The following is a 25083-nucleotide window of genomic DNA, read 5'->3' on the forward strand; positions in this document are numbered from 1 at the left end:
TTTGAAATAAAGGTGTTGGGGTTTTTTTGAGGTTGTCTCCACCCACTCTGACCCCCATTTTCTAAGTAAGAAAAGCCTCAGTTTCTAGACTACGGGGGAAATTTATCAGAACACTAGTATGGAGGCTGGTTTACCTCTATGCATGGCTTATAGGGATGAGTCCTCTGTCAGGGAGCACTTGCGTGTTTTCTTACCTTAAGCATCTTACTTTCCCCACTCCACAAAATGAAAACAAATATCTTTAGATATATATGTTGAACCATACCCCTGAAGTGGTCCTTCTCTGAAGCTCTACTTGGAAAAAAATTGGTTTTATTTATCACAAGGAACTTCACTACTGACTCAACAGCCAACACAGTTGCTGGTTACAACGATGCATGAATTATATCTGGAAAAACCCCTCATGCATGTTTTCTAAGAAGTGCCATTGCTTATTATGGTCTTTCAAGTAGACAGATAAGGAAGTCTCCTACCATTTTAAGAATCACTTCTGAGTCTGTCCTCATATGGCACTCAAACATGAAATTAAAAGTACAAAAAGACTAATAGCACAATGGAGTCGTTAAACTGAATGATGTAATAAATTCCTGCAACCATTATTTTTTTGAAATATCTATGTAAGAAGTTTGAAAGGTGCCTTAGAAGAGTCAGCTCATAATATTCAACCTACAACTAAGAAAAAGATTCCAATTACACAAAGGAAGGGAACTTGCAACACAAGAATACCTTGCAAAAGTGAGTGAAGAACTGAGAGAATCAGATTAGATAGCATATGCTAATAACGAACATCTCAAGTGAATATCAGAACTCTGGTACAACAACCACATTAGGGACTCAATCCTGTTTAGACTTACACACCTGCTTAACATTATGCACTGTGAGTAAACCCACTAACGTCAATGGGACTACTCACAGTCCATAAAATTAAGATAGCACGTAAAACCTTGCAGGATGAGGGCCTAAATTTTCAGGATTACCTTGAGTTAGGGACAAGGGGTTTTTCAAGATGTAGCTCAGTAGAAGCAGCCAAGACTTCTCATGGCACAGAAGGGTTCTATTTATTTATTTGTGTTAACCATAACATTATGCAATTGAGTTAAATATACAGCTATATCTAACCAGAAGTTTTAGTAGCCTACCCAAAGGACTCACGAGACAACCTGTGCAAGATCATGATAAAACTCTAGAACTTCAAGAGTCCAGCCACCAGAGCCAAAAAATATGAAATATGCATGGACAACTGAATCATCTTCTGAACTCACGCATTTTAAAAGACTAAAGCAACATTACAAAAAAGCAATTATAGATGCAATTAACAAAGCTATCTAGGCTGATAATCAGATTTCTTTACCTACTCTAAGTAAATTTTAGAATCAAAAGAACAAGAAAGAGGGGAAAAAACTGAGATTGTCAGCTAAGAGATCACATGAGAATAACCCTCAAAGTGCTTTTTACTAAACCTCCATTTTGAATGGTAGTGTTTTGTAAGCATCATAGCAGAGGTAAGTTAAGGAAGGATGTGAAGGTGAAGTATTTAGGTAACTTGAAAGAATTATTTATATCTAGTAAATATGAAATAGTGCTGAAAATCAGCAGATTCAGTAATGTTAAACTCCTAACAATGATCTTGAGAGAGAATGGGTTCCACAACCTGAACTGGAAGTATCAGTCACCATTATGCTTTCTGAAGGATGTGAAGAAAACTTCAGAATTAGACGGGAGTCTATAATTTATAACTGAACTGTCTTCACAACATGTGCAAATACACAACATTCTTAGGTTGTCTAAACAAGTGAGTCTAAACAGCCAGCTGGAGAAGCATCAATTTACATTTCTCCCACAGAAATGTCACACATATGAAGTCACTGAACTAATACAAAAAAGAGAAAATGTATGTCTTAAAGAAAAATTTGGAATAAGCCAAAATAATAGACTAAATAGACTTAACCTTGTTTTACAAAAATTGGTAGAAATGGTTGAGTTGGAGTCCAGGATTATTCCTACAGAAATAAACTTTCTAGGTGGGCGATAAAGATGCTACTTAGGGAGAGTAAAGGGGAGATTTCTGATTATAAGCTTTTGGGAAGATAAACACTGTAAATGGTATTTTAATGAACCAATCAGGTAACAGCTGATAAACTCATTAGAAACACCCATTCTGGGGAGGGGTTTAGTGGACAGAAAGGGTAGCAACTCATGAGTGAGCTAGGGAGGGTTTAGCTGTGGACATTTCAGATTTATTTTTAATGTGTTTAAGGACAAAATTCCATGCATGTTTTGTTCCATTTAGGTTCTTCTATTGGGCTCAGCAGATCTGAGCACCTAGAGCTTGGATACTTGCATTTTAAATGAAATACACGCTGAAAGAAATTAAATTCAAATAACATTACAACCAGAAATTTCACAGGAAGCCACCAGGAAAAGGTTCATGGCTGAAAAAGAGCCCCCAATCAAAGTGAAGAAAATACTGGTGGGAGAGATTTTGTTTTGGCTAAATAAGTACTTACCATAGTGCTTTTCATTTTCAAACAACATTAATATATCCCCCCAACACAGCTTTGGGGGCAAGTATTACATTTTGTACCTTACACCTGGAGGAACAGGCAAAGAATTTAAATTACTTCCATCACAGCATATCAGCATCACTGTTTGTATTAGCATTTAGGACTCTGTGAATCCCAGCTCTGCACTCAGATGATTCCCGCTCTCAAATTAAAATACAGATTTCTAAATTATGGGACCACAATTGATTACCCTGATTTAGGATTTTAGAGATGATATTCTGAATTCCTCTTTAGGAAGAATATCAGAGCTCATGATTCAATAATATATCTTAGCTCCTTACACTTCTTACCAAGGAAAATGTTTGTCTCTCCTCCAGAAACCAACAAAATGAACGTCCTGTTATATAATCTCTTGATTTTCATCATTTTAGCCAAAAGTCACTAAATATGGACTCCTTACTTCAAGAAAGTCAATAATGAGAAGAAACCTGTATCAAATTGTTGAGTTCACCAAGATACACTAGTCAAATAATATGTTCTTGATGTTGAAGTCCCAGAGATATAAAACATTACTTTCTTGGTCTACAACCTTGCAATTTTACTGAATTTGAAGATTTTATAAGTCATATAAAATGTCAATATGTCTATTCTCTTAGATAGCAACGAAAAAGTACATCACTGCAGTTCTGAGAGCTATGGCAATGGCTGTGGGCAAAGAAACAGAGCAGGACTGAGGATGCTCGAGAAATTCAGCACTTCAAAAGTTGGTAATGACTGGGTTTTTTCAAACGGAAAAATAATGCATCAAGTGCAAACCCACTGCACTGTGACCACAATGAAGCCTACTGGTGACTACTCTGGGAGCATGGTCCCACATTACCAGAACTCAGTATTGAAAGGGACACTGATTCCCTGTCAGTTATAATCATGCCTCGGGTAAACATCCCAGGCAGCAGATTCAATTGATCACTTTCAAACCTTGTCAATATTCAGAGGAAGATACAAAATATTCAAAGAAATCTAGTACACATACAGAATTGTTGAGACTGACACGGGACAATCTTCAAATTCCAAAACTAGAGCTTCAACAGAACAAGAAAAATTGTGTGATCCAAAAGATACCACAACTGGAAAGTCTCTAAGGAAAAGGATAAATGGACACAAATCAGATATTAGGAATGGCAATATACAAAAACCTGTAGGAAAACAATTCAACCTCCCTGGCCACACAATAGCAGATCTTAAGGTGGCCATCCTCCAGCAAAAAAACTTTAGGACCAGACTTCAAAGAGAAACTGCTGAGCTTCAGTTCATCTGCAATTTGACACCATCAGTTTAGGATTAAACAAAGACTGTGAATGGCTTGCCAACTACAGAACCAGTTTCTCCTCCCTTGGTTTTCACACCTCAACTGCTAGAACAGGGCCTCATCCTCCCTGATTGACCTAACCTCGTTATCTCTAGCTTGCTTATATTTACCTGCCCCTGGAAATTTCCACTCTTGCATCTGACGAAGTGGGTATTCACCCACGAAAGCTCATGCTGCAAAACGTCTGTTAGTCTATAAGGTGCCACAGGATTCTTTGCTGCTTTTACAGAACCAGACTAACACAGCTACCTCTCTGATAAAAGATACCAGTCAACCATCTGATCTTTAGAGACCCAAAACATTAACACCAATCTGACAAATGATTAAAACCCACGCCATGGGAACAGTGATGGCTATAAACTACCACCAAATCAAGATGGTAGCATTTTATACCCACTTTCAGTAGTATAAGTAACTATAAAAGGTGCTATGCAACAGTGAATCAGCCCCATTATATTAAATCCAAAGAGGAAAAAGAGAACAGGGAAAAATGCTTTTTACTATTTCCTTTCCATTTAAGCCTTTAATATTATAGAAAAAAGAGATGTTCTCTTCTTTCCAGCCAGACATCATTGGTGCATTACCAAAAAGCTCTCTTATGACCCCACAATCTTTTAATGTATTTACCTCAGAACACCTTTGTCAAGTAGTGATAGTACTACTATCACTATTTTAGAGGTGGGAACTGAGGCACAAAGAGGCTAAGTGACTTGACCAAGATCACACAGGAAGTCTGTAGTGGAGCAAAGACTTCAACTCGGGTCTCTCAAGTGCTAGGCTAGTAATCTAACAACTGCACTATCCTTCCTCTCTATACAACCAGAACTTTGCTTTACACAATCACTGTTCACAGTCATACTCTAATTAGACTTGTTGTCTACATTAGAGCTAGCTGCCGAAGATCTTTTCACAATGTGAATAATAACTTTCCTTTTATTTGTGTTATTCATGGGATTCTCAATAGTTAGTTTCAAAAAAACCAAAGCACATAATTTTTCTTGGAAATTAATATTTTTCTAGTGTAAAACTAAGTATTCAATATCTGATCCATTACTAAGGAAAAGCTTTGTCTGGATAATCACTTTCAAGTATTAATTATAGTTCATATTGATATATTTGTTAGTTACCAAATGCCAAATCTTTCCTTATTTGCTCACTGTGGGGAAAAATAAATGTAAATGGATTAAATAAATTTCAAACTAAAATATTGTAGTATCAAGCTTTAAAGAGTTACACAGGAAAGTTCAAAATGGCAAAGCAGCCTTGCATAAAAGGCAAGAGACAATGTATTAAATGTTTTCCCTGGCTCCTGCCAAGCTTCCTGCGCTGAAGTGATAGATGAGGTTTCCTGGGGCTAACATGCCAAAAGCAATTAGCCATGTCAATCCGCAAGAACGCCAGCTGTCAGGATCTAACTTTATTACAGTATGATTTAAAAGTGAAGACATCAGCAATGCTTCAGTATCACATGGCTCCTAATTTTAAAACTTGCCTTAAAAAAAGATTTACTGTGGTGGTAGTGACAATGACCTTAAGTTTCAGAATCCTATCAATTATCTATAATATGATTATGTTAAGCATTCGGTTAATCAAATTAGTTTATATTATATCCCACTCAAAAGAAAATGAGATTTTAATCTATTTCTCCTTTAATATGAGTTTTATGTCATTTTTATACTTAAGAGTAGCAGTTTATTTCAATGCCTGTTTTGTTTGCCCAACAGTCTATTCCACAAAACACGATATGCGTAAAGTACATAACTACCCCCATTTAGGGCACCTAATTTTGAATTCCAAAATATAATCTTTGGAAAGTGTCTTGAGTCTTTATCGACTAATGTAAAACATGCTTGGTCTCTCCTTACTTTAAACCATCTGCATTTGATTTTTAAGCAAGGAGTTTGGAAATGTTGATCATACAATACGTTTCCTTGCAAAGTCACAACAGCAAACTTCAATGACTCAGTCAAAAGGAATGGAGATACATTTTTCTCCATTTACTTATCTGTGGTGTAGCTCTGTGAAACAAGTATTACTGTTGTACAGTAAGAGGCTCTGCTTCTTTTGACTTTCCAAATTATGAATAATTTCATCAGCCTCTTGAGAAAAATTCTATTCTACTACCTTCCTTTTGCTAGGCACCCTACTAGTCTAATCCTACTTAAACAAACAAACTGTCCTCTTACCAAAAACTTTTTTTTTTTTAAACACACTTCTCTCGCAACCCTTCCATCTTGTCTACAGTCAGCAGTAATACTGTTCTTCTTGGACGTTTCTATACCACTGAGCATTCTCAGAGCAGTTGACACAAGTACACTAGAATGGGGTAGGCCAAAAACAGCTTCCTTCTTCCTGTAACCAAGTAACACTTTCCTACTTCTAATCCGTACTCAAAACTTCCTTTTTGACCAACTTTTCATCATTAATCCTCTGCTTGGTGCTTTCAACTTCTGCTCTGGCTCCTGAGCAAAAAATACATTACATAAAATAGTTACAATAAAAACACACAACAAGTAAGAAGCACTGTAACAATTAAGAAATGTAATAAAGAGAAAGTTATTTACCTCATGTAACTGGAGGTTCTTCAAGATGTGTGGTCTCTATCTGTATTTCACTGTGGGTATGGATGTACACCATGCGCCCAAAGCTGGAGAATTTTGAAAGAGGTATTCATTGGTGCACACATGGGCCCTGTCTCACTTTGTGCCTCCAACCGAGAAGATAAAGGGTGAGGAGGATCAACTGCTTCTCCAGTTCCTTCTCCACTGTGAATCTGAGAAGATCTGAAGCAGAGGGGAAGGAGGGCAGGAAATGTACTACAGATAGGACTACCCAAGAAACTCCAATTACTATAAGGTAAGTAACTTCCTCTTTTTTTTTCGAGGGCTGGGCTCTATGTGTACTCCACTGTTGACAAGCAGTACTCAAAACAGGGGGAGCATGCAAGGGCTCTGATGGCAGAGCTGAATAAAGGACTGCTGTTCCAAAAAGATGCATCAGAGGAGTCCTGTACCAAAGCAAAGAGTCTAGCAAACATGTTAACTATGCTTCACATAGCTGCCTTACAAATATCAAGTAGAGGCACTTCTTCAACCAACGCAATAGGTGTCGCGTGTGCTCTTGTGGAATGAGCTCTTACCATATGAGGAGCGGGAAGATTAAACAGCTGATGGAGCAAATTACAGGCCAAGATCCATTTCAAGATTCTTTGAAAGGATATAGCCTGACCCTTTCTGCTCTGGCAACAAATAGTCTAGGGGTTTTTCCTGACTGTTTTCATTCTCTGCAGGTAAAAGGCTAAGGCTCACCAAACATCAAGGGAAGAGAGCCTCCTTTCTTTGGAGGATGCATGCAGTATTTGGAAGAACACAGGTAACCCTTCCCTTGCTAGTGAAGAGAAACCCACTCTATATATCCTCACTATAAGAGAGATTCCACTTCCTGTGAGAATGACCCCTGAGAAGGGGTGGGGAAAGGAATGCAAACTATATCATAGAGCCAGAATGGATGACTGAGCACCTGTTTGTCCATTGTTATGTATTGAAAAAGAGTGCTCAATGACACCCCCCCCCAAAGTGTGTATGGGATTTGGAAGTGTTGGACTCAGTGTTTTGCACCTCTCGGGCTCCCATCACGGGATCAGAGCGGAATGAGGGACCCACTGCAGAAGGTGTGGGGAAGCGGGTCTTCTGAGCTCTCTGCTTCTCATGGGATGGCTCAAAAGGTCTCTGGTGGAAGAAATATTGAGCCATCAGTCTAGGCTTATATTGTTGCCGATGGAATTTTCTCTTCAGGGCAAGTATATATATTCTGTTATGGAATTATGCACTAGAGCATAGTGTGTGGAAAAGGTGTGTAATGAACTCCACCTGGCTGCCTTGCATATGTCTGCAAGGGGCATGCTGTGGAGTGTGGCTGTAGCTGTTGCCTGCACTATCACAGAATGGGCCCATACCCCTTCAAGTAAGGATCATCCCAATAACTGATAGCAGCATGTAATGCACCCTGAGACACACTTGGAGACTCTCTGAGTGGCAATGGCTTGCCATTTGACTCTCTCCACTATGGCTAGAAAAAGCCTAGGATATTTCCAAAATCACTTTGTCTGCTCAAGATAAAAGGCCAACACCCTGCGAACATCTAATGAAAGAAGCCTTCTTTCCTCATTAGAATTTTGAGGGAAAGGTAGGTAAATGGATGGATAACTGAGGTGGAATTGGAAAACCATTTTGGGTAGGAATTTGAAGATTCATTTGAAGAGACTTTATGAGGAAATGGCTTGACCTTAGTATTTTCCTCCAAAGGCAACATACTGTCTGGGTAACATACAAAACTGATTCATCCTATTCAGGTAATAAGTTAAAGCACTCAGAACATCCAGTGCATGGAACTTTGAAGACTCGTGCAGAAACTGTTACTTGCAAGTTCATACTGCACCTGCTTGGTTGATAGATTGACTTCAGCCACTCCTGAAAGGGTCAGAGGCAAAGTCTGGCATGTGATGATATGAAAATGCATGAAGCCACGTGACCTAGTAACCAGACACAGACTTTCACTGAAGTAACAGGATGAGCCTGAAGATCTGAATAGTACAAAATCTGTTGAGGAATAAAGGCTCTTGCCATTCTTAAATTGAGGACTGTTCCAATTAACTCTGTCAGTTGGGTAGGAGTTGGAATTAATTTGCTGTGACAGACTCTCTTCCTCGCTTGGCCTCAAGATAAAAAAACTAAGTTCATTTCCTCTGATTTGAAGACCCTTTGGCAGTGGAGAAACCAAACAGAGGCACTCTAAATTAACAAGGTGCACCTGCCACCAAAAAAATGAGATGCAGCTAATAGGAAGTATCTGACACATGAAAATATGCGGTAAGTTGAAAGTTATCAACTAATCCATGGTATCTAGGGAAGGAATTTTGGAAGTAAGAATTACCAACTGTAACTTGATGCAAAAAATAAATTTGTTGTGATGCCTGAGACTAGGATAGCTCACCACCACCGCTTCTTTGGAATTAGGAAGTACAGGAAATAGAATTCTCTGCACTTGATCACTCATTCTATTGTACTCAGGTGAATTAGGAGAATCTACCTCCTGTTGAAGTGGACATTCGTGAGAAGGGTTTCTTAAGAGGGACAGTGTTGAGGATAGGGAAGAAGCAGGGACTGAAACTAGAGGACAGCCTTTCTGAATGACGTCAAAGAGCACAGGATTTCCACTACACGCATTTCTGGAAAAATGAAAGGCAGGTACCAAAAGGAGAGAAGAGATCCTTACAGATTAGTCCAAAGCACTCAACTGCAGCATCAAATGTACTGATTTTGGCTAGATGCAGGCTGAGATATCAATTGAAGAAGCAAAACCATTCTTTTGTGATAACATGGCCTCTTTCTGAAAGATTCTGTAGGTTTCTGATTATAGAAATAAGAACAGGAAGCTAGATGACACTGAGGTTGCTCTGCCTGGCTGCCATGAGCAGTAAGAAGGAAGTGAGTAGTGGTTGGAATTGCCCAACCCTTTATGCTTGGGGGGAAAGGGCACAAAGGCATGCATGATGCATGTACAAACCCAGCACACACTTCTGGATAAAAAATTACAACTCTGGTGCATGCACACAAGAAGTGGGATCCATGTGGACGGACCTTGAGAAGTTATGCTTCATCGCAGATAAAACATTACATTCAATACATAAATAATCACACAGCAGAAATTGTCTATGGCAATGTTTCCTAATACATTTAAACCACAGGAGATTATTTTGGAAACATTACAACACCGTAAGAAAATGTTGGCCAGAACGCTAACAGTAATGAGAAATTATTTTTCCTCACAGTATTTGTAAAATGTTATCATTATAAATAATGTGAGAAAAACCATAGCCAAAAATTTAGTTATGTAAGAAAAAACCACATATTTTCTCAGGGGTAAGGTAATAAAGGTAATAACTGGAGATCTACCAATCTCCTAGAACTGGAAGGGACCTTGAAAGGTCATCGAGTCCAGCCCCCTGCCTTCACTAGCAGGACCAATTTTTGCCCCAGATCCCTAAGTGGCCTCCTCAAGGATTGAACTTGGGGGGACTTTGGTACTGCTGAAAACTTTAAAATATATTAGTAAACCTAAATAAATTTTTCTTTCTGTTGTTTTGACCTTGCACTGCCTTCACTCCTGGACTTCAATGGGAATACTGCCAAAGTAAAAGCAAAGGATCAGGTGCCATGTTTTCTAAATGCCAAATCAGTGTATTCAAGAGAAAAAGACCTCCTACCTTATTCATATATTCTCATTCTCTCTCTCTTTCATAGGATGCATGCCTTTTTATTAACATATGCTTTTACAACATTCTACCAAATATGCATCTTATCTTTGCTGCTTAAGTATACATACATCTTAAATTAGCCCAATTTTTTGTAAAGTATTGGAAAACCTGAAGATTTAGGAATATTTCAATGTGCTGGGGAAACACTACTCAAAATTTTTAAGGACCTAGAAAGAAATATGTGACTATATTAAAAGTTACTTTTCCGGTACACCCTGTGGAACTTATTTTTAATCCAGGCTTCAGGAGTCTGGCACACAGTTAGACCAAATATTTCATGTGTCAAAGTCTTAGGAATGCAACTGACTGTCCCTCTCTTTCACTGAGAGGGGAGGGATAGCTCAGTGGTTTGAGCATTGGCCTGCTAAACCCAGGGTTGTGAGTTCAATCCTTGAGGGGGCCACTTAAGGATCTGGGGCAAAAATTGGTCCTGCTAGTGAAGGCAGGGGGCTGGGCTTGATGACCTTGCAAGGTCCCTTCCAGTTCTAGGAGATTGGTAGATCTCCAATTATTTCTATAATTTCTAATTTCTATTTCTTTCACTGAGTGATTGAAATGGCCATAATTTTGAATGAACACACACTTGGTCCACTTAGGCAATCAAAGAACAAAGCATTTGCTTGTACTTTCAGAGTATGTTAAACGGTAACCACTCACTGTCCCTTGGTTTTTATGACATATAGAAACCTGTGCAACATTTATTAGAAGGTATCTGATTAATCTCTTCTGTTTTATGTATTTCATTTTAACAAGATGAATATTTTAGAAGTAGCTTTAACTGTTGCTTAAGTAGATTTGAGTAAAAAGAGCTGTATAGACACAGATGGCTGGCTGTCTCAAGGGAATGGTTACAAGTTAAACAGCTGCTCATTGGTGGGCTGAATTCAGCCCAGTATCAACCAAGAATTCTCTCTTGGACATCTACTGGACGCCTGTTGTATTATGAAACATTTGAGCCCGAAGATGTGTGTCAAATGTGTTAACTCTGTAACTGTCCAACATTAAACAGTTTTAAACAAGGTTCAGGGTTTGGTATACAGAGACCTCAACCTGCTTAGTACCATGGCAAATACATCATTAATTTTGTTTAATCTTTTAGTGAAGATATAGAAAAGAAGAGGAAAAAACAGTTAAAGTGCTTGAAGTATTAAATAAGGCTTACATTTTAACAATCCATTGTTCCCTTTCCCTTTAGCTGTTTTTCAAAGGACACCGCCTTTATTTGCTAGTCACTTAAATTATAATAGCTATCCTTTTCGGGGAAAAGAGGAGAAGTTAACTGAAATGGGCTGGAGCTATTTTTGCTCAAGTCCAATCCCACTTCCTAGAAAACAAAACAAGACAAACAGATAAGCAGGAACAAAAAAGAAATGCAAAGATAGAAAATACAGTTTCTGTCTCTGGTGTTGAATCTCACTTGCAACCTTGCTGCTAGAAAAGCACAGGCACAGCACATGGTCTTACCAGCCACTTTGAACCCTGGCAAAACTTGCGCCAGTGTCAGGGTGCTTAGGGAATGTCTTTTTGGTCACAGGTTTCCGAGTGGTAGCCGTGTTAGTCTGTATCAGCAAAAACAACGAGGAGTCCTTGTGGCACCTTAGAGACTTGGTCACAGGCTCACCAGCAGCGTGGGCTAGCTAAGCCAGACATTTATTAGACAGAAGGAAAAAAGGAAAGGGATAGGAAAGAGAACAAATAAGGTCGGGAAGAAAAAGAAAACACAGAGATGATGACAGGACAAAGTCTCACATCTGAATTCAGCCAGAACGAGCGGAAGTGATGGTCTTATCTGTGTCCCTCTCTCTGGCCCCATCTGGTCAGGACATCTCTGAGGATCAGGACAGCAAAGACCCAATGTCATGGTGGATCCCGTGATACCAGGAGACAAAGGTGGCAACCATGAATGTAATACTCATGACAATGGTTGTTGGCAGACAGCTGCTTCTTAATTTCCCTCCTTCCGTCCCCCGAAAGTCTTTTCTTTTAAAAAGAAGTGATGGGTGGAATAACCCATCGCCTCATTTTGTCCTCCAATTATACCTCATTTCTGAAATGCCAATTTTGGTTCACTGTTTTCTGGTCACGCACTTCTCATTTATCAGGCTTAATTTTAACACAGTCACTGAATTATATCAATAGGCCTTTTTGTTTGTACTAATTCAGTCGGTCTCCCGTTTGCACCTTTTCACATCAACATTTATTGTTATAGGTACTGTGTATTTTTATGAACTTTCACTTACTACCTACAACTGAGCTCACAATTTAGGTAAATTTGTAGATTCAGTTATCACAACATGCCCCACCATCAGCACTTCAGTTTGGAGAAAGAAAGCTCGAACTATTCATCTTTACTCGTAACTATTCTCCAGCTTATTATTGACAACTCCACTATCCTTTCCATCACCCAGACTCACAGCCTCAATTGCATTTTTGTCTACATTATCTTCCAGCATATGGTGTAATGCTAAATTACTTCTTCCACTTCAATTTCACCAAAATTCATCCTTTATCTCCAACACTTGTCCATGCCATGCTCCACCTGGATAGCAACAGACTCCTTTCTGACCCTCCCCAGGTCTCACCTCTCCTCCATTGTTTGTCCAAAATGCTAATGCTAAATTAATCTTCCTCTTCTGTCATAACAACCCCCTTTACATAGCTTCCAGTCTCTTATCACATCAAATTCAAGTTTCACATCCTCATCCCCTTTTCTTCTGACTGCTCCATTCATATCCTCTCATTCTCTAAATCATGACTTTCCTGACATTGCTACCTACGACTGGAATAGTCTTCCACTTGTCTAAGAGTCTCCTCTCTACTGTCAATTAAATTTCTTCCAGGTGCCTTATTTCCCTCATTTTCCACACACTGCATTGTGTTACATCTTCTTTGTCTGGTATTTAACCTGTGTTCCTATAGGGTGACTTAAGACATTTGATTTAATTATAAAATTCAAAATGTGTTCCCTGAGCCACCACTTCTGCAACTGACTCCAGAAGCTTCCCTGTAATCCGGGGGGCATCTCTGATGTTAGCCAGGAGTGCTCTAAGCAGCTGTTGTCTCTTCCCTGCTGCACCTGCTCAGAAGCTCCCTGTTAGCCTCTTCTTGCATCAAAGAGGAGCAAGGAAAGTAATACTGGTTGCTCCAATGCCTGACTTACAGGACTGTGTGAGGCCCCAGGAAAACAGGAAGGAGCTTGACTGGCACTGCCTAAGCCCAGGAGAGAGCCTAGCAAGAGATGACTTCCCTCTGACAGCCATACCTCTCAACCCCCACACTCTGAAATGAGGGACAGTGACTCTCAAAATGAGAAAAATGAGGGATGGGACACTGAGGGACATTGCCCTGCAGCATTACAAGCCTGGGCCCCAATCCTGCAAGGCCGTTTGCCCATGCAGAATGCCCCTGTGGATCATCTGATAGGAATGAGATCTTAGCACTGCAGTGATCACTGCCCTTTCAGGGGTTCCAGTCTCCAGGTCTCTGTCACTGGACTCTTCCCCTGGGGTTTTACTGCTTCCTCCATTCCTACAATCTCTGCAGAGCAATCATACCCACAACAGACTTAGTAACTCTGTCCCTAGTCAGGGACAGGACACCTCCCCATTGCCTTGCAGACTCAGGGAAACATCTCATGTGGCTGAGCTGCATATGCACAGCCCTATCAGGCATGAGGCTGCAGAATCATCTCATCACCCAAAAATCAGAGTCAGACGCGGGATGCCCAGCATTATGTAGGACACTAGAGAGGTGGGCTCCCACCCAATCAGCAAAGGCGACCCAGGAGAAGGAAAAAAGAGGATAGCTTGGGGGCTGCTCTAACTTGTGCATTGGCAACAGCCTCTCAGCAGCACACTCCACTCTCTCCCCCTGAATGAAGGATTGCAGGGAGGGAGGCATAGGAGCCAGCACAGCGTTTATTCATAGACTCTAGGACTGGAAGGGACCTCGAGAGGTAATCGAGTCCAGTTCCCTGCCCTCATGGCAGGACCAAATACTGTCTAGACCATCCCTGATAGACATTTATCTAACCTACTCTTAAATATCTGCAGAGAAGGAGATTCCACAACCTCCCTAGGCAATTTATTCCAGTGTTTAACCACCCTGACAGTTTGGACATTAGGAAAAAGTTCCTACCTAAATCTCCCTTGCTACAGTTTAAGCCCATTACTTCTTGTTCTATCATTAGAGGCTAAGGTGAACAAGTTTTCTCCCTCCTCCTGATGACACCCTTTTAGATACCTGAAAACTGCTATCATGTCCCCTCTCAGTCTTCTCTTTTCCAAACTAACCAAACCCAATTCTTTCAGCCTTCCTTCGTAGGTCATGTTCTCCAGACCTTTAATCATTCTTGTTGCTCTTCTCTGGACCCTCTCCAATTTCTCCACATCTTTCTTGAAATATGGTGCCCAGAACTGGACACAATACTCCAGTTGAGGCCTAATCAGCGCAGAGTAGAGCGGAAGAATGACTTCTTGTGTCTTGCTCACAACATACCTGTTAATGCATCCCAGAATCACGTTTGCTTTTTTTGCAACAGCATTACACTGTTGACTCATATTTAGCTTGTGGTCCACTATAACCACTAGATCCCTTTCTGCCGTACTCCTTCCTAGACAGTCTCTTCCCATTCTGTATGTGTGAAACTGATTGTTCCTTCCTAAGTGGAGCACTTTGCATTTGTCTTTATTAAACTTCATCCGGTTTACCTTAGACCATTTCTCCAATTTGTCCAGATCATTTTAAATTATGACCCTGTCCTCCAAAGCAGTTCCAATCCCTCCCAGTTTGGTATCATCTTCAAACTTAATAAGCGTACCTTCTATGCCAATATCTAAGTCGTTGATGAAGATATTGAACAGAGCCGGTCCCAAAACAGACCCCTGTGGAACCCCACTTGTTATACCTTTCCAGCAGGATTGGGAACCATTAATAACTACTCTCTGAGTACGGTTATCCGGCCAGTTATGCATCCACCTTATAGTAGCCCCATCTAAATTGTATTTGCCTGGTTTATCAATAAGAATATCATGCATTCTCTATTCCCCTCATGCTGGAGGAAGTCTGAGCAAGAACTTGTAGATGTTTCTGCCCAGGCAGCACAAAGGGAGTGCAACAGGGCTAAGAATCAGCTCTTAAATATTTATTGCTGCCCTTTGAAGCTAACCACCGCAAGTAAGGTCAGGAGGAAATACTGTGAAACCCACTGCCCTAGTGAAATCCACCTCCGTTCACCTCTGCTCAACATTGTGGTTTTTTTTAATGACAGTCATTTGCCCCATACTGATCTTTATTCATTAACATTCATATTGTGGTAATGCCTAGAGCCCCACCAGCTCAGGACCCCATTGTACTACATGCAGTACAATCAGAATATACTAATACCTGGCTCATATAGCACATTTCCTCAGTAGATCTCAAGGCACTTCATAATCTCTCATATATTTATCCTCACAACATCTCCTGAGGTAGGGAAGAATTATTATCCCCCATTTTACTGATGTGGAACTGAGGCACAGAGAGACTAAGTGACTTGCCCAAGGTCACAAAGGAAGTCTATGGCAGAGCAGGAAATTGAATCCTGGTCCCCAAAGCCTTAGGTGAGTGCCCTAACCACTGAATCAACCCTGCCCAAAACAGCCTACAGTCTTTTTTTTCCTGATGGCTTTTCACCCTCGTGTTTGTACATCACAATCCCTCAGTTTTCTTTTAATTAATTTTAAAGAGGGTGTTTTAAATAGTGTTTTAATGTTATTTTAGAAGTTACAAAAGGAAGAGTGTCAGAATCTGTCCCATAATAAAAACATTGTAACTCAGTTAAGTTTCTACCCCATGCAAATAATGGTGTCAGAATTTGGCCCTAATCATCTTTGTGGGAGGGGCTAGTGGACAGCTGCAGAGATTGCTTCAAAAATAAATGTATTAATTATTGCTTTCTTTGTCTACATTCTTTAGGGTAGAGAATGTGTCTTACTCTTTAAGGCATATGTTTTTGAAGCTAGGTAAATGATAAATGGGTAAGCAATGACTGAAGGGTGAAACATTTACACAATACCATGGAGTCCTTAAGGTTTAGAGTCTGATGCTCTCCTATGTTCATACTCTTCTGATCAGTCTTATTTTTAATCAGGAAGGCATAATCTAGTGGTCTGACAAACCCAGGAATCTTGAGAGCTAATAATGGCTCGGCAACTGACTCAAATCCATGATACTCAGATCTGTGTCCTATACAAATCTGTTTCTCAGCCTCCCTGCCTCTAAAATTGGGATAAACTTGTCTACAACACAGGTATCTTCTGATATTTAGTTAATTTTTGTGGAGCACTTTAAAAATAAAAGTTTATTAGGAGTACAGCACCATATAATAAGTGCACATGGTACTTCAAAAATACAAACAATTAGAGGTTCCCAACTCAAGGAGTTTACAGACTAAATTTCAGATAAGATACACGGAGGTGGTATAGGGGATAAAGGGGAAAAGAGGGACAAAGTCAAAGTTGTTTAATTTATGTGCTTTTTATAGTTATATTGGTTGAGCAGTGGGTGCTAGCTAACCCACTTCTTTTGGTTAGCTTTCCAGTGTTAAACATAGTTGTGTGTTTATAGAAAGTGTATATTTCCCCAATAGCCAATATATCAAGTTGATCCTAAGCAAGGTTAGTCTTTTACTTATCTTGACATTCTATGCCTTGGTCTTTAATATAGAACATTCCTTCTACAAATGCTAAGTATGCTTTTCCTTCTCCCCACCTTAAATTAATTTGAAGATACATGGTCTTCTACTTAACAGCAATTTCTACTAATGCTGAATGTTTTCCTAGTTCATAATACATTATGACATAACTTTTTGAAATCTAACAGCCATGTGTCTTATTTATTGGCCTCCCTTATCTATTAATATTTTCTACCTTTTCAGCCAAAAACAACTTTGGTGATTATGTTTCATTTTCCACCTCTTGTTGGAATCTTGGGGTTCCCTTTGATCCTAAATTATCCTTAGAGGATCAATTGCAATACTTCATTTACCATCTTAGAAATGTCTTGACTTCAACATGTGCAATCCAAAATAGAACTGGAAAGGCTTGTACGTGTCTGGGTGGCCTCCAGGACCAATCACTGTAACACTCTCTTCCTTGGTATTACAGAAATGTTGATTCATATATTGCAACTGGTTCAAGATTCTGAATCCCACATTCTCAGCAACTTTAGATCTAACCATATTACTTTACTTGTAAAATCTTTGCACTGATTTACAATGAGATTGTTGATTGATTTCAGATTCTGATTATCAAAAATAAAATTCTACAGAATCTTGCCCTCTGCTTATTTCTAATTCTTAGTTACTTCCAAAAACCCAGTAACAAAAATACAGTTCCTATAGTTAGAAAACAGAGTTTATGATCTTGTCTGTTAAACTAGACTAGTAACTGCTGAAGTCAAGATGATTAAAGATTAAATAGTCGATTTTTTCCTCCCCTGAAATAACTTATTTTTCAAGCTGGCATTCTATGTTAGTATAAAGGTGCAGCTAGTTAGTTTAGCTCACCACTGAACTACTCCTAACTTGCCAGAATCCTTGATCAAATATTTCTAGCAATCACCAGGATTACTAAATATGCCTCTTCTTACTAGAGTGAGCATAAGGCTAGGAAGCAGGAGTTCTGTTCCAACCTCTTTCATTGGCCTTAACAATTTGCTGCATTTCACTACCTAATTGTTAAACATCACATCAATTACCCCAAGGAGGTAGATAAATATCACTACACCCATTTTGTAGATTAAGTTCGTTCTCTGAACACAGACGGCCCAGTTCTACCAATGGGATTATAATCAGAGTTGCACCTGGATATCAATGATAGAAATGGTCTCAGAATTCAGAAGACTTAAAGTGGCTGTCAAAACACACTGCAGCAGTAGCCAAAGTAATTGTTATAACATATAGAAAATCTAGCACTACCCATCTCTCGTTTCTAGAACTGGACAAATTTATGTATGTAGCAATGTACAAAAACCTCTATAAAGTAAAACAAAACTGACAGCTCAGACCTAAACACTGATTTTAGCTAAGTCTGAAGCACAATTTATATAAATACTTCATCCACAAAACATCTGCATAGGATAAACATAACAGTCCTATGAGAAAAAATGAATATTATTGTTCCCATTGTATTAATCACATCAGAAAAATGTAATGAATTAATAAAATATGCAATTAGTCTTTATTCATTTTTTAATATTGCTTCTGACCAAAGTGCAAGAAAGCTCAATATATAATTTCCCATTTTACTTCTGCTAAACAATTGTATTGCTTAGTAATTCACTTATGATACATCATGTTTAACTTCTCAAACCTAAGTGTTGTCATTAAATATTAAACTTTATAAGTCTCCTGAATAGGATATTCTTTCAATCCTAAAGATAAATGTATTAAGACTATAAACTAATGAAGATTCAAATCACCAGGCATGTAGAGGTGTTTGTATTATAGCAAAGCAACACAACCAAGAAAACACTAATCATATTATATGTACATATACATATATATCACAGTTAAACAGAGCTGATCAAGCAGGGCCCCTGTTATTCTGATTTTATTATTGTTCAAAGTACATCCAGTTTTGTGATTAGAATTCTTAATCCCAACCCATCACATTCTAGAGAAAGTTCAGGATTCCAAACAGTCTCCATTAAATGTTGTTGCACTACTTGACTTCTCTGTGGTATCCTTCTCAGAGATCTCTGTGGTATAGAGCTTAAAAACTAATGTGACAAAGACCAAATGCTACATTTTATTTAAAGGAATGTTTGCCCAATAATTCAAAAAAATCGTTAGGTTATTCCTATGATTTTTTTAAACAAGTCTTTTGAACTCCTGTCCTGAAAAGTCCTTTCCAAATGGATAACATCTCCTATTAATTATTACCAATCTTATAATCTACACTTCCTCTGCAAGATGCTTGAGCAAATTGTTTTTACTCAATTAGGGAAGAAAAATGTTAAATCTTGCAAGACTAGATTACTTTTATTCGGAAGCCAAAGCTCTGTTAGCTTATGTAGTTAAAGGTCTGTGACAATTCTATTAAAAATCCCAGTTTAAAAAAATGTTAATGTCCACTTTTCAAATTCCAAAGGAAACTTGGCATGCAACCTATTCTATTTTCTTTAATGTAACTTTATTTCACACGTGGGTGTGCATGCATACCATGCGCCTGAATCTGGAAGTTTTTTCCAAGCAATGTCCATTGATCAGCACATGTGCGGAACGTCTTCTCATGCTCCTTACCAAGGGTACAAGGAGCAGTGCGGGTCGACCTCACTCCAGTTCCTCCTCTTACCACAGTGCGGTCAAGTCCGAAGCAGAGGGGAAGGAGGACGGATAGTGGAATACAGATAGGGATCACACATCTCGAAGAAACTTCAGTTACAGTAAGTAACCTCCTCATGTTCAGCAGATTATTCTCCACCACCCCCAAAAAAATTTCAGTCACTGCTTCCAAGGATAAAAGTTCCCCATAACATAAGGAGGGCATACATTCCTTGTTCCTAGATGTATACTTTTATATTTAATCATATTAAAACGCATACTGTTTGCTGGCGCCCAGTTTACCAAGTGATCTAGTGATTTGTCCTTTTCATTATTTACCACTTCCCCAATTTTTGTGTCGTCTTCAATCTTTAGAGATGATTTATTGTTCTCTTCCAAGTCATGGATAAAAATATTAAATAGCATAGGGCCAAAAACCAATCCAGGTGGATTCACACTGAAATACACTGACTTGATGATTCCCTATTTACATTTAATCCACTTAATGTGTTCCATGTTAATTTTATATAGTTTTAGCTTTCTATCAAAATGTCATCTGGTATCAAGTCAAACGCCTTAAAGAACTATAAGTATATTACATCAGCAACATTACCTTTATCAGCCAAATTTATAAACTCATCAAAAAATACACCAAATATACCAAACCCATGATGATTTGCATTAATTACAATACACTCATTTAATTCTCTATTAGTTGAGTCCCATATCAGCCACCTTATTTTCTGACAGGGACTGATGTCAGGCTGACAGACCTATAATTACCCAGGTCATCCCCTTTATCCTTTTTAAAAATTGGCACAACGTTAGCTTCCTTCCAGTCCTCTGGAACTTTCCCTGTGCTCCAAAATTTAGCTCCTCAGCTAGTGCTTTTAAAACTCTAGGATGCACATTATCTGGACCAGCTGATTTAATGTCTAACTTTAGTAGCTTCTTTTTATCATCCTTCAGAGATACTTCGGGAATGGAAGGTGTTATTATCATATGATGAGACTGCATCATCTGTGTTTCTCCAAATACAGAACAGAAATATTTATTGAACACTCCTGCCTTTTCAGCATTATTATTCATAATTCTACCATTTCAATCTAGTAATGAACCAATATCATCATCAGGATTCATTTTGTTCCTAACACATTTTAAAAACTCCTTTTACTTTCTTGTCAATTTTCTACATTTCCTATATTCTGATTAATATCCATTTCTATCAACTTCCCTTTTCTTATGCACACATACACACTAATTACAACTGCCTTCACTTCCCCTTTAAAACAAGTCAGTTTTCTAACCAGCACAGCCTTAGTGAACCAGGAACTGATGCCACACTTTGTTCCAGTTATAGGCCAATTTCACTTGCTAACAGTGATGTCAAAATATTGGCATATTGGCAAAAGTTTTGGCGAGGAGACTAGAGAAATTATGGGGTCTATCATACACCCCAAAGAAGTTGGGTTTGTCAGAGGTCATTATGGCTCTGATAAGCTTTTACTGCCATATTAACATTTTGTCAAATATGATGAACCCCAGTCATTCTAGCCTTAGACACAGAAAAGGATTTTGAAAGGTGGGCTGGAGATTGGTCCAAATCCAAATATTGTGGTATATAAAACCTATAATTAGTTTCTGGATTCAACTGCTATATTCTAGCCCAACCTCTCACATCACGACCAACAATGTGGTCTCGGATAACCAGGTCTTCAGGGACACAGTTGTCGATGCATGAAAGACTGGGCTATCCTAGCTATGAGTTACCAGTTTTGTGGACAATTGTCTATACGGGGCAACCCAGATTTACAAATTAGGAACAAACCTATCATTTGGAAGGAATGACGGAATAGGGGCATCATACAGCCTTTCCAATTAATCAATAGTGAGGGCTTTGTCCCTTTTCTAATGCCAAAGCAGTACTATGAACTGCCACCCTCAGCTGAGTGGCAGCACTTACAACGAAGACATTTACTACTACATCGATTTGACATGGACACATAGGACTGCCAGAGGCCCCAGAACTACAGAGGAACTTTAGAAATATTTCATAAACTGTTCAGGCCCAGACTCTGCATGTATGATTTACTAATGAAGAGGAACTCCACTAGTCTAGAGTTCTTTGTGAAAGCATCAGAAGAGGATTTACCACCACTCTTAAAAGCATCTCAATGGTATAACATACTATGTTATGTTTAAAACGCCTCTTTGAATCATAGACTATGCTTGATAAAACAAAAGATTTTATTTAAAGTGGACTGGACACTACAGATGTTGCACAAGATAAAAGTCTTATCTTCTGATGTTTGTTGGTGCTGTAATAAAATAAAGCTATGCTATAGGCCTGTCCAACAGTTAGGCAGCTTTGGAAAGAGGTGACAAGCGTTAAAATGGTGCTTGACTTCAGCAGCCCGGCCTATGCTGAAAATTATTTTTGGGGATATTTACCCACTAAGCTGGGTTTAACTCCACCACAGAGACTTTGGTTCTTGAGGGATGCAATGATCATCAAGTGATTTTACAAAGATGTAAGAACACAGCGGTTTTCAGACCTGTCTGAATGAGCACCCAAAGAAAGAATAACTTACCGCAGCTGAGATCAATTATATGAATTTAAAGATATATGGCCCCCATTTCTAGATACATTTGGATGGAAAAAAAAGCAACATTCAGGCTGCTTGAAGAATGTCAGATGTTAATTCTTTTTTCTTCCTATTCATGAATGTCTTCTATTTTATTACTCTAAGTCACCACCACCACGTGTTATGTCTACATAGCTTTGTCTCGTATTTGTACACTTTTGACAAGTTTGTAAAACTAATTTTATTGGAGAGCCTGCAAGTTTACAGTATTCAGGAACGTATACAAGCTGTAAATCATTATCCTTTTAACACTTTTTTGTTATTTTTCCTTCACAAAAATCAATTTTAAAAAAATCATACAAAAAAGAAAATCCTAGGCTGAATATTGCTTGTGGAATAACCACATCATTCTGAGTAGTATGATCATGAGACATTTAAAAGTAAAATTACTATAACATTTACTTTGCAATGCACCATTTACATAAACTGAACACTCATATCATTGATTTTAATGGACTTTTACAGAGAGTATGGATTATACAGCAATTTTAATATCAAGATTACCATGTGGTAAAATGTGTGTATTCAGGCATAACACATAATATAAATCAATTAACTAAAAATACAATTTAAATGCAAGGGAATTTGAGGGACTAGACTCTAATCAAAATCAAACACGAAGTTCTTTACATGTCTTTACAATTAAATTGCTGCTGATATGGTACATAGGATGAGCAACTGTCTTAGGGCTGAAGTAGAAGAGAATCTAAGCACCATATAGTGAACTACGTTTCAATCTTCACTCTGAAATTATTTGCTTTTAAAAAGGAATTGTCAAACTTTTGGCATTAAGATAATTTTAGTTATCTGAAAATAAAAAAATGTCAAGGTTTAAAGAGACAATTAACTTAAATTATTAAAATTAATTTACAATGTGCACTTCCAATACCATATATATTTTTATTCTTGGAAGAAAGGATTACTTACCAAATTAGCCATGTAGATTGTAAGCAGACCTCTCCTATAAACAGAAATGATCAGATTAGTGAGTAAAACACACCAGTATTAATCACCCCTCATGCTGAAACAAATTACAGTTTAATATAACAACGTAACAAAAACAGAAAGTTTTCCTACAGTCTCTAGATGATAGCTTTGGTTTACTTATGTAGGTTTCAAGCATTATCCATGGCAGAAAAAATATAAGAAGAATCTCCACAGAAACCATGGGAGAAACCATGCCAGTAACACTGTGCTCAAAAACATTGCCAATTTACCCAATGATCAAATAAAGTTTTAACAAAATCTACAACTGATTTCTTGGCCTAATTCTGTGGTTCCCAACCTTTTCTGATTGAGGACTACACACATCCCAGCAATGTCTCCTCAGACCAGGCCCTTGTATAGTTGCTACCGTTTTCTCTCTTGCCATTTTCTGCCTGTTTTCGGTGTTTTGTCCTTTTAAACTTTTTTTTCCACTTGAATTTTTAAGAGTGTTTGCTCTTGCTTTGTAGCTCACTGTTCTCCATGCTGCAGATGGTTACAAGCCATTTGAGATAGGGACATATGCTGGCAGGTCCATAAGTTTGAACATATATGCTCATGCTCTTTAGTTGAGTGCCACTGCAGCAGAGGACAGAAGCTTGAGTCTGTGGGCAGTTACCCATATCTGCAGCCTTGTACGTGTGAGCTAATCCTATGACACTTTGCATTAGAGATCACGGTGGGAGCAAGAACAGAAGTTTCCTTTCAAGGAGCCACCCCTATTAGCCTACCAGTCACAAAAGCACATTTGCACTGTGAAAGGGCAGATACAGGGTTATGCAATTTTCACTAACCCCACTGTTCATATGTTCCTATGCCTTGGCGAATGCTAGTTTTTAATCAGTGTTGCCAACTCTTGTGATTTTAATCACAAGTCTTGCAATATTTTCTGTTTTCAGTGATGCTCCTGCTGTTGGAATCTAAATATTGCATTAGAATCTCAGTCTCTGAAAGAAAAGAAAAAGACCAGTGTACATGCACAGTAGAGCCTTCGTAGATTCTGGCAGCTAAATTTGCCAAATATTTGCACTAAGCTTTCTCCAGCTCAGGGCTGCAGTTCCTGGCCAATGGGAGCTGCAAAGCCAACATTAGGGGCGGGGGAAGCGTGCGGGGCCCCCTGGCTGCCCCTACACGTAGGAGCCGGGGGGGGGACATGCCGCTGCTTCCAGGAGCTGCAGGGAGCTTGCCTTAGCCCCTCTGTGACGCCAACTGGACTTTTAACAACCCAGTCAGCAGTGCTGACCAGAGCTGCCAGGATCCCTTATTGATGGGGCAATCCGGTCAAAAACCAGACACCTGGCAACCCTACCCTCAACAGAGACAGGGCTAAGAGCCCTGCACCAAAGACTATCAGCAGCTAGAACAGGTGGATGGAAGATGTGTTTTGACATTTATGTTAATAAACCAGACTCCAAAAATGAGAGTGGTTATTGAGAAAACACTGAGTGTAAAGCCTGATTAACTGGGATAGAACTGGATACTAAGGCTGTGGCAAAGCCAAAGCCAGACTGGGTAAATTCTGCTACAAGCCTCCTTATGCATATTCATAAGAATACAGGCCTTCTGTAAATGGATTAGATATTTTTTTTCCTTCTCCAAGATGCTTGCCTCATTCTGTACACAGAATGGATGATACTCTGTAAATAAACCATTAGTGAATTTGGCTGTTATCTGTATGATCATCAACTACACAGCATCCAGGTCAAATAAGTACCTGGAAAAAGTGGAAGAAACCCATGAGTAAACTCCTGAGAACACTCAAAAGTGTTTTTGATAACATGTGGAATCCCTCCCATTAAGATGTAATAGCCAAGAAGAACTCATTGATACAATCAAGCACTTCACTGTCTAAGGAAAAAGAAGTGGACCCCCTTACTCCTGGAAATATTGATGCACCTTCTTTTCAGAGCCTGAGGATACCTTGGGGAAAGCTTCTGTCTATTTTGCTTTAGCTTGGCAGA

General features: G+C 38.9%; 1 protein-coding gene across 3 annotated transcripts in view; it reads right to left on the reverse strand.

Annotated features, from left to right (window-relative positions):
- Positions 1-25083, reverse strand: part of TMEM135 (transmembrane protein 135) — a 387108-nt gene that overhangs the window by 265720 nt on the left and 96305 nt on the right. For all 3 annotated transcript variants that reach the window (XM_045020247.1, XM_045020259.1, XM_045020252.1), the window contains exon 4: positions 23066-23099. In XM_045020247.1, the coding sequence (XP_044876182.1) occupies positions 23066-23099 (34 nt within the window). The remainder of the gene's footprint in view (positions 1-23065; positions 23100-25083) is intronic.

The sequence above is a fragment of the Mauremys mutica genome, chromosome 1 (genome assembly GCF_020497125.1).
Source record: "Mauremys mutica isolate MM-2020 ecotype Southern chromosome 1, ASM2049712v1, whole genome shotgun sequence".
NCBI lineage: Eukaryota > Metazoa > Chordata > Testudines > Geoemydidae > Mauremys > Mauremys mutica.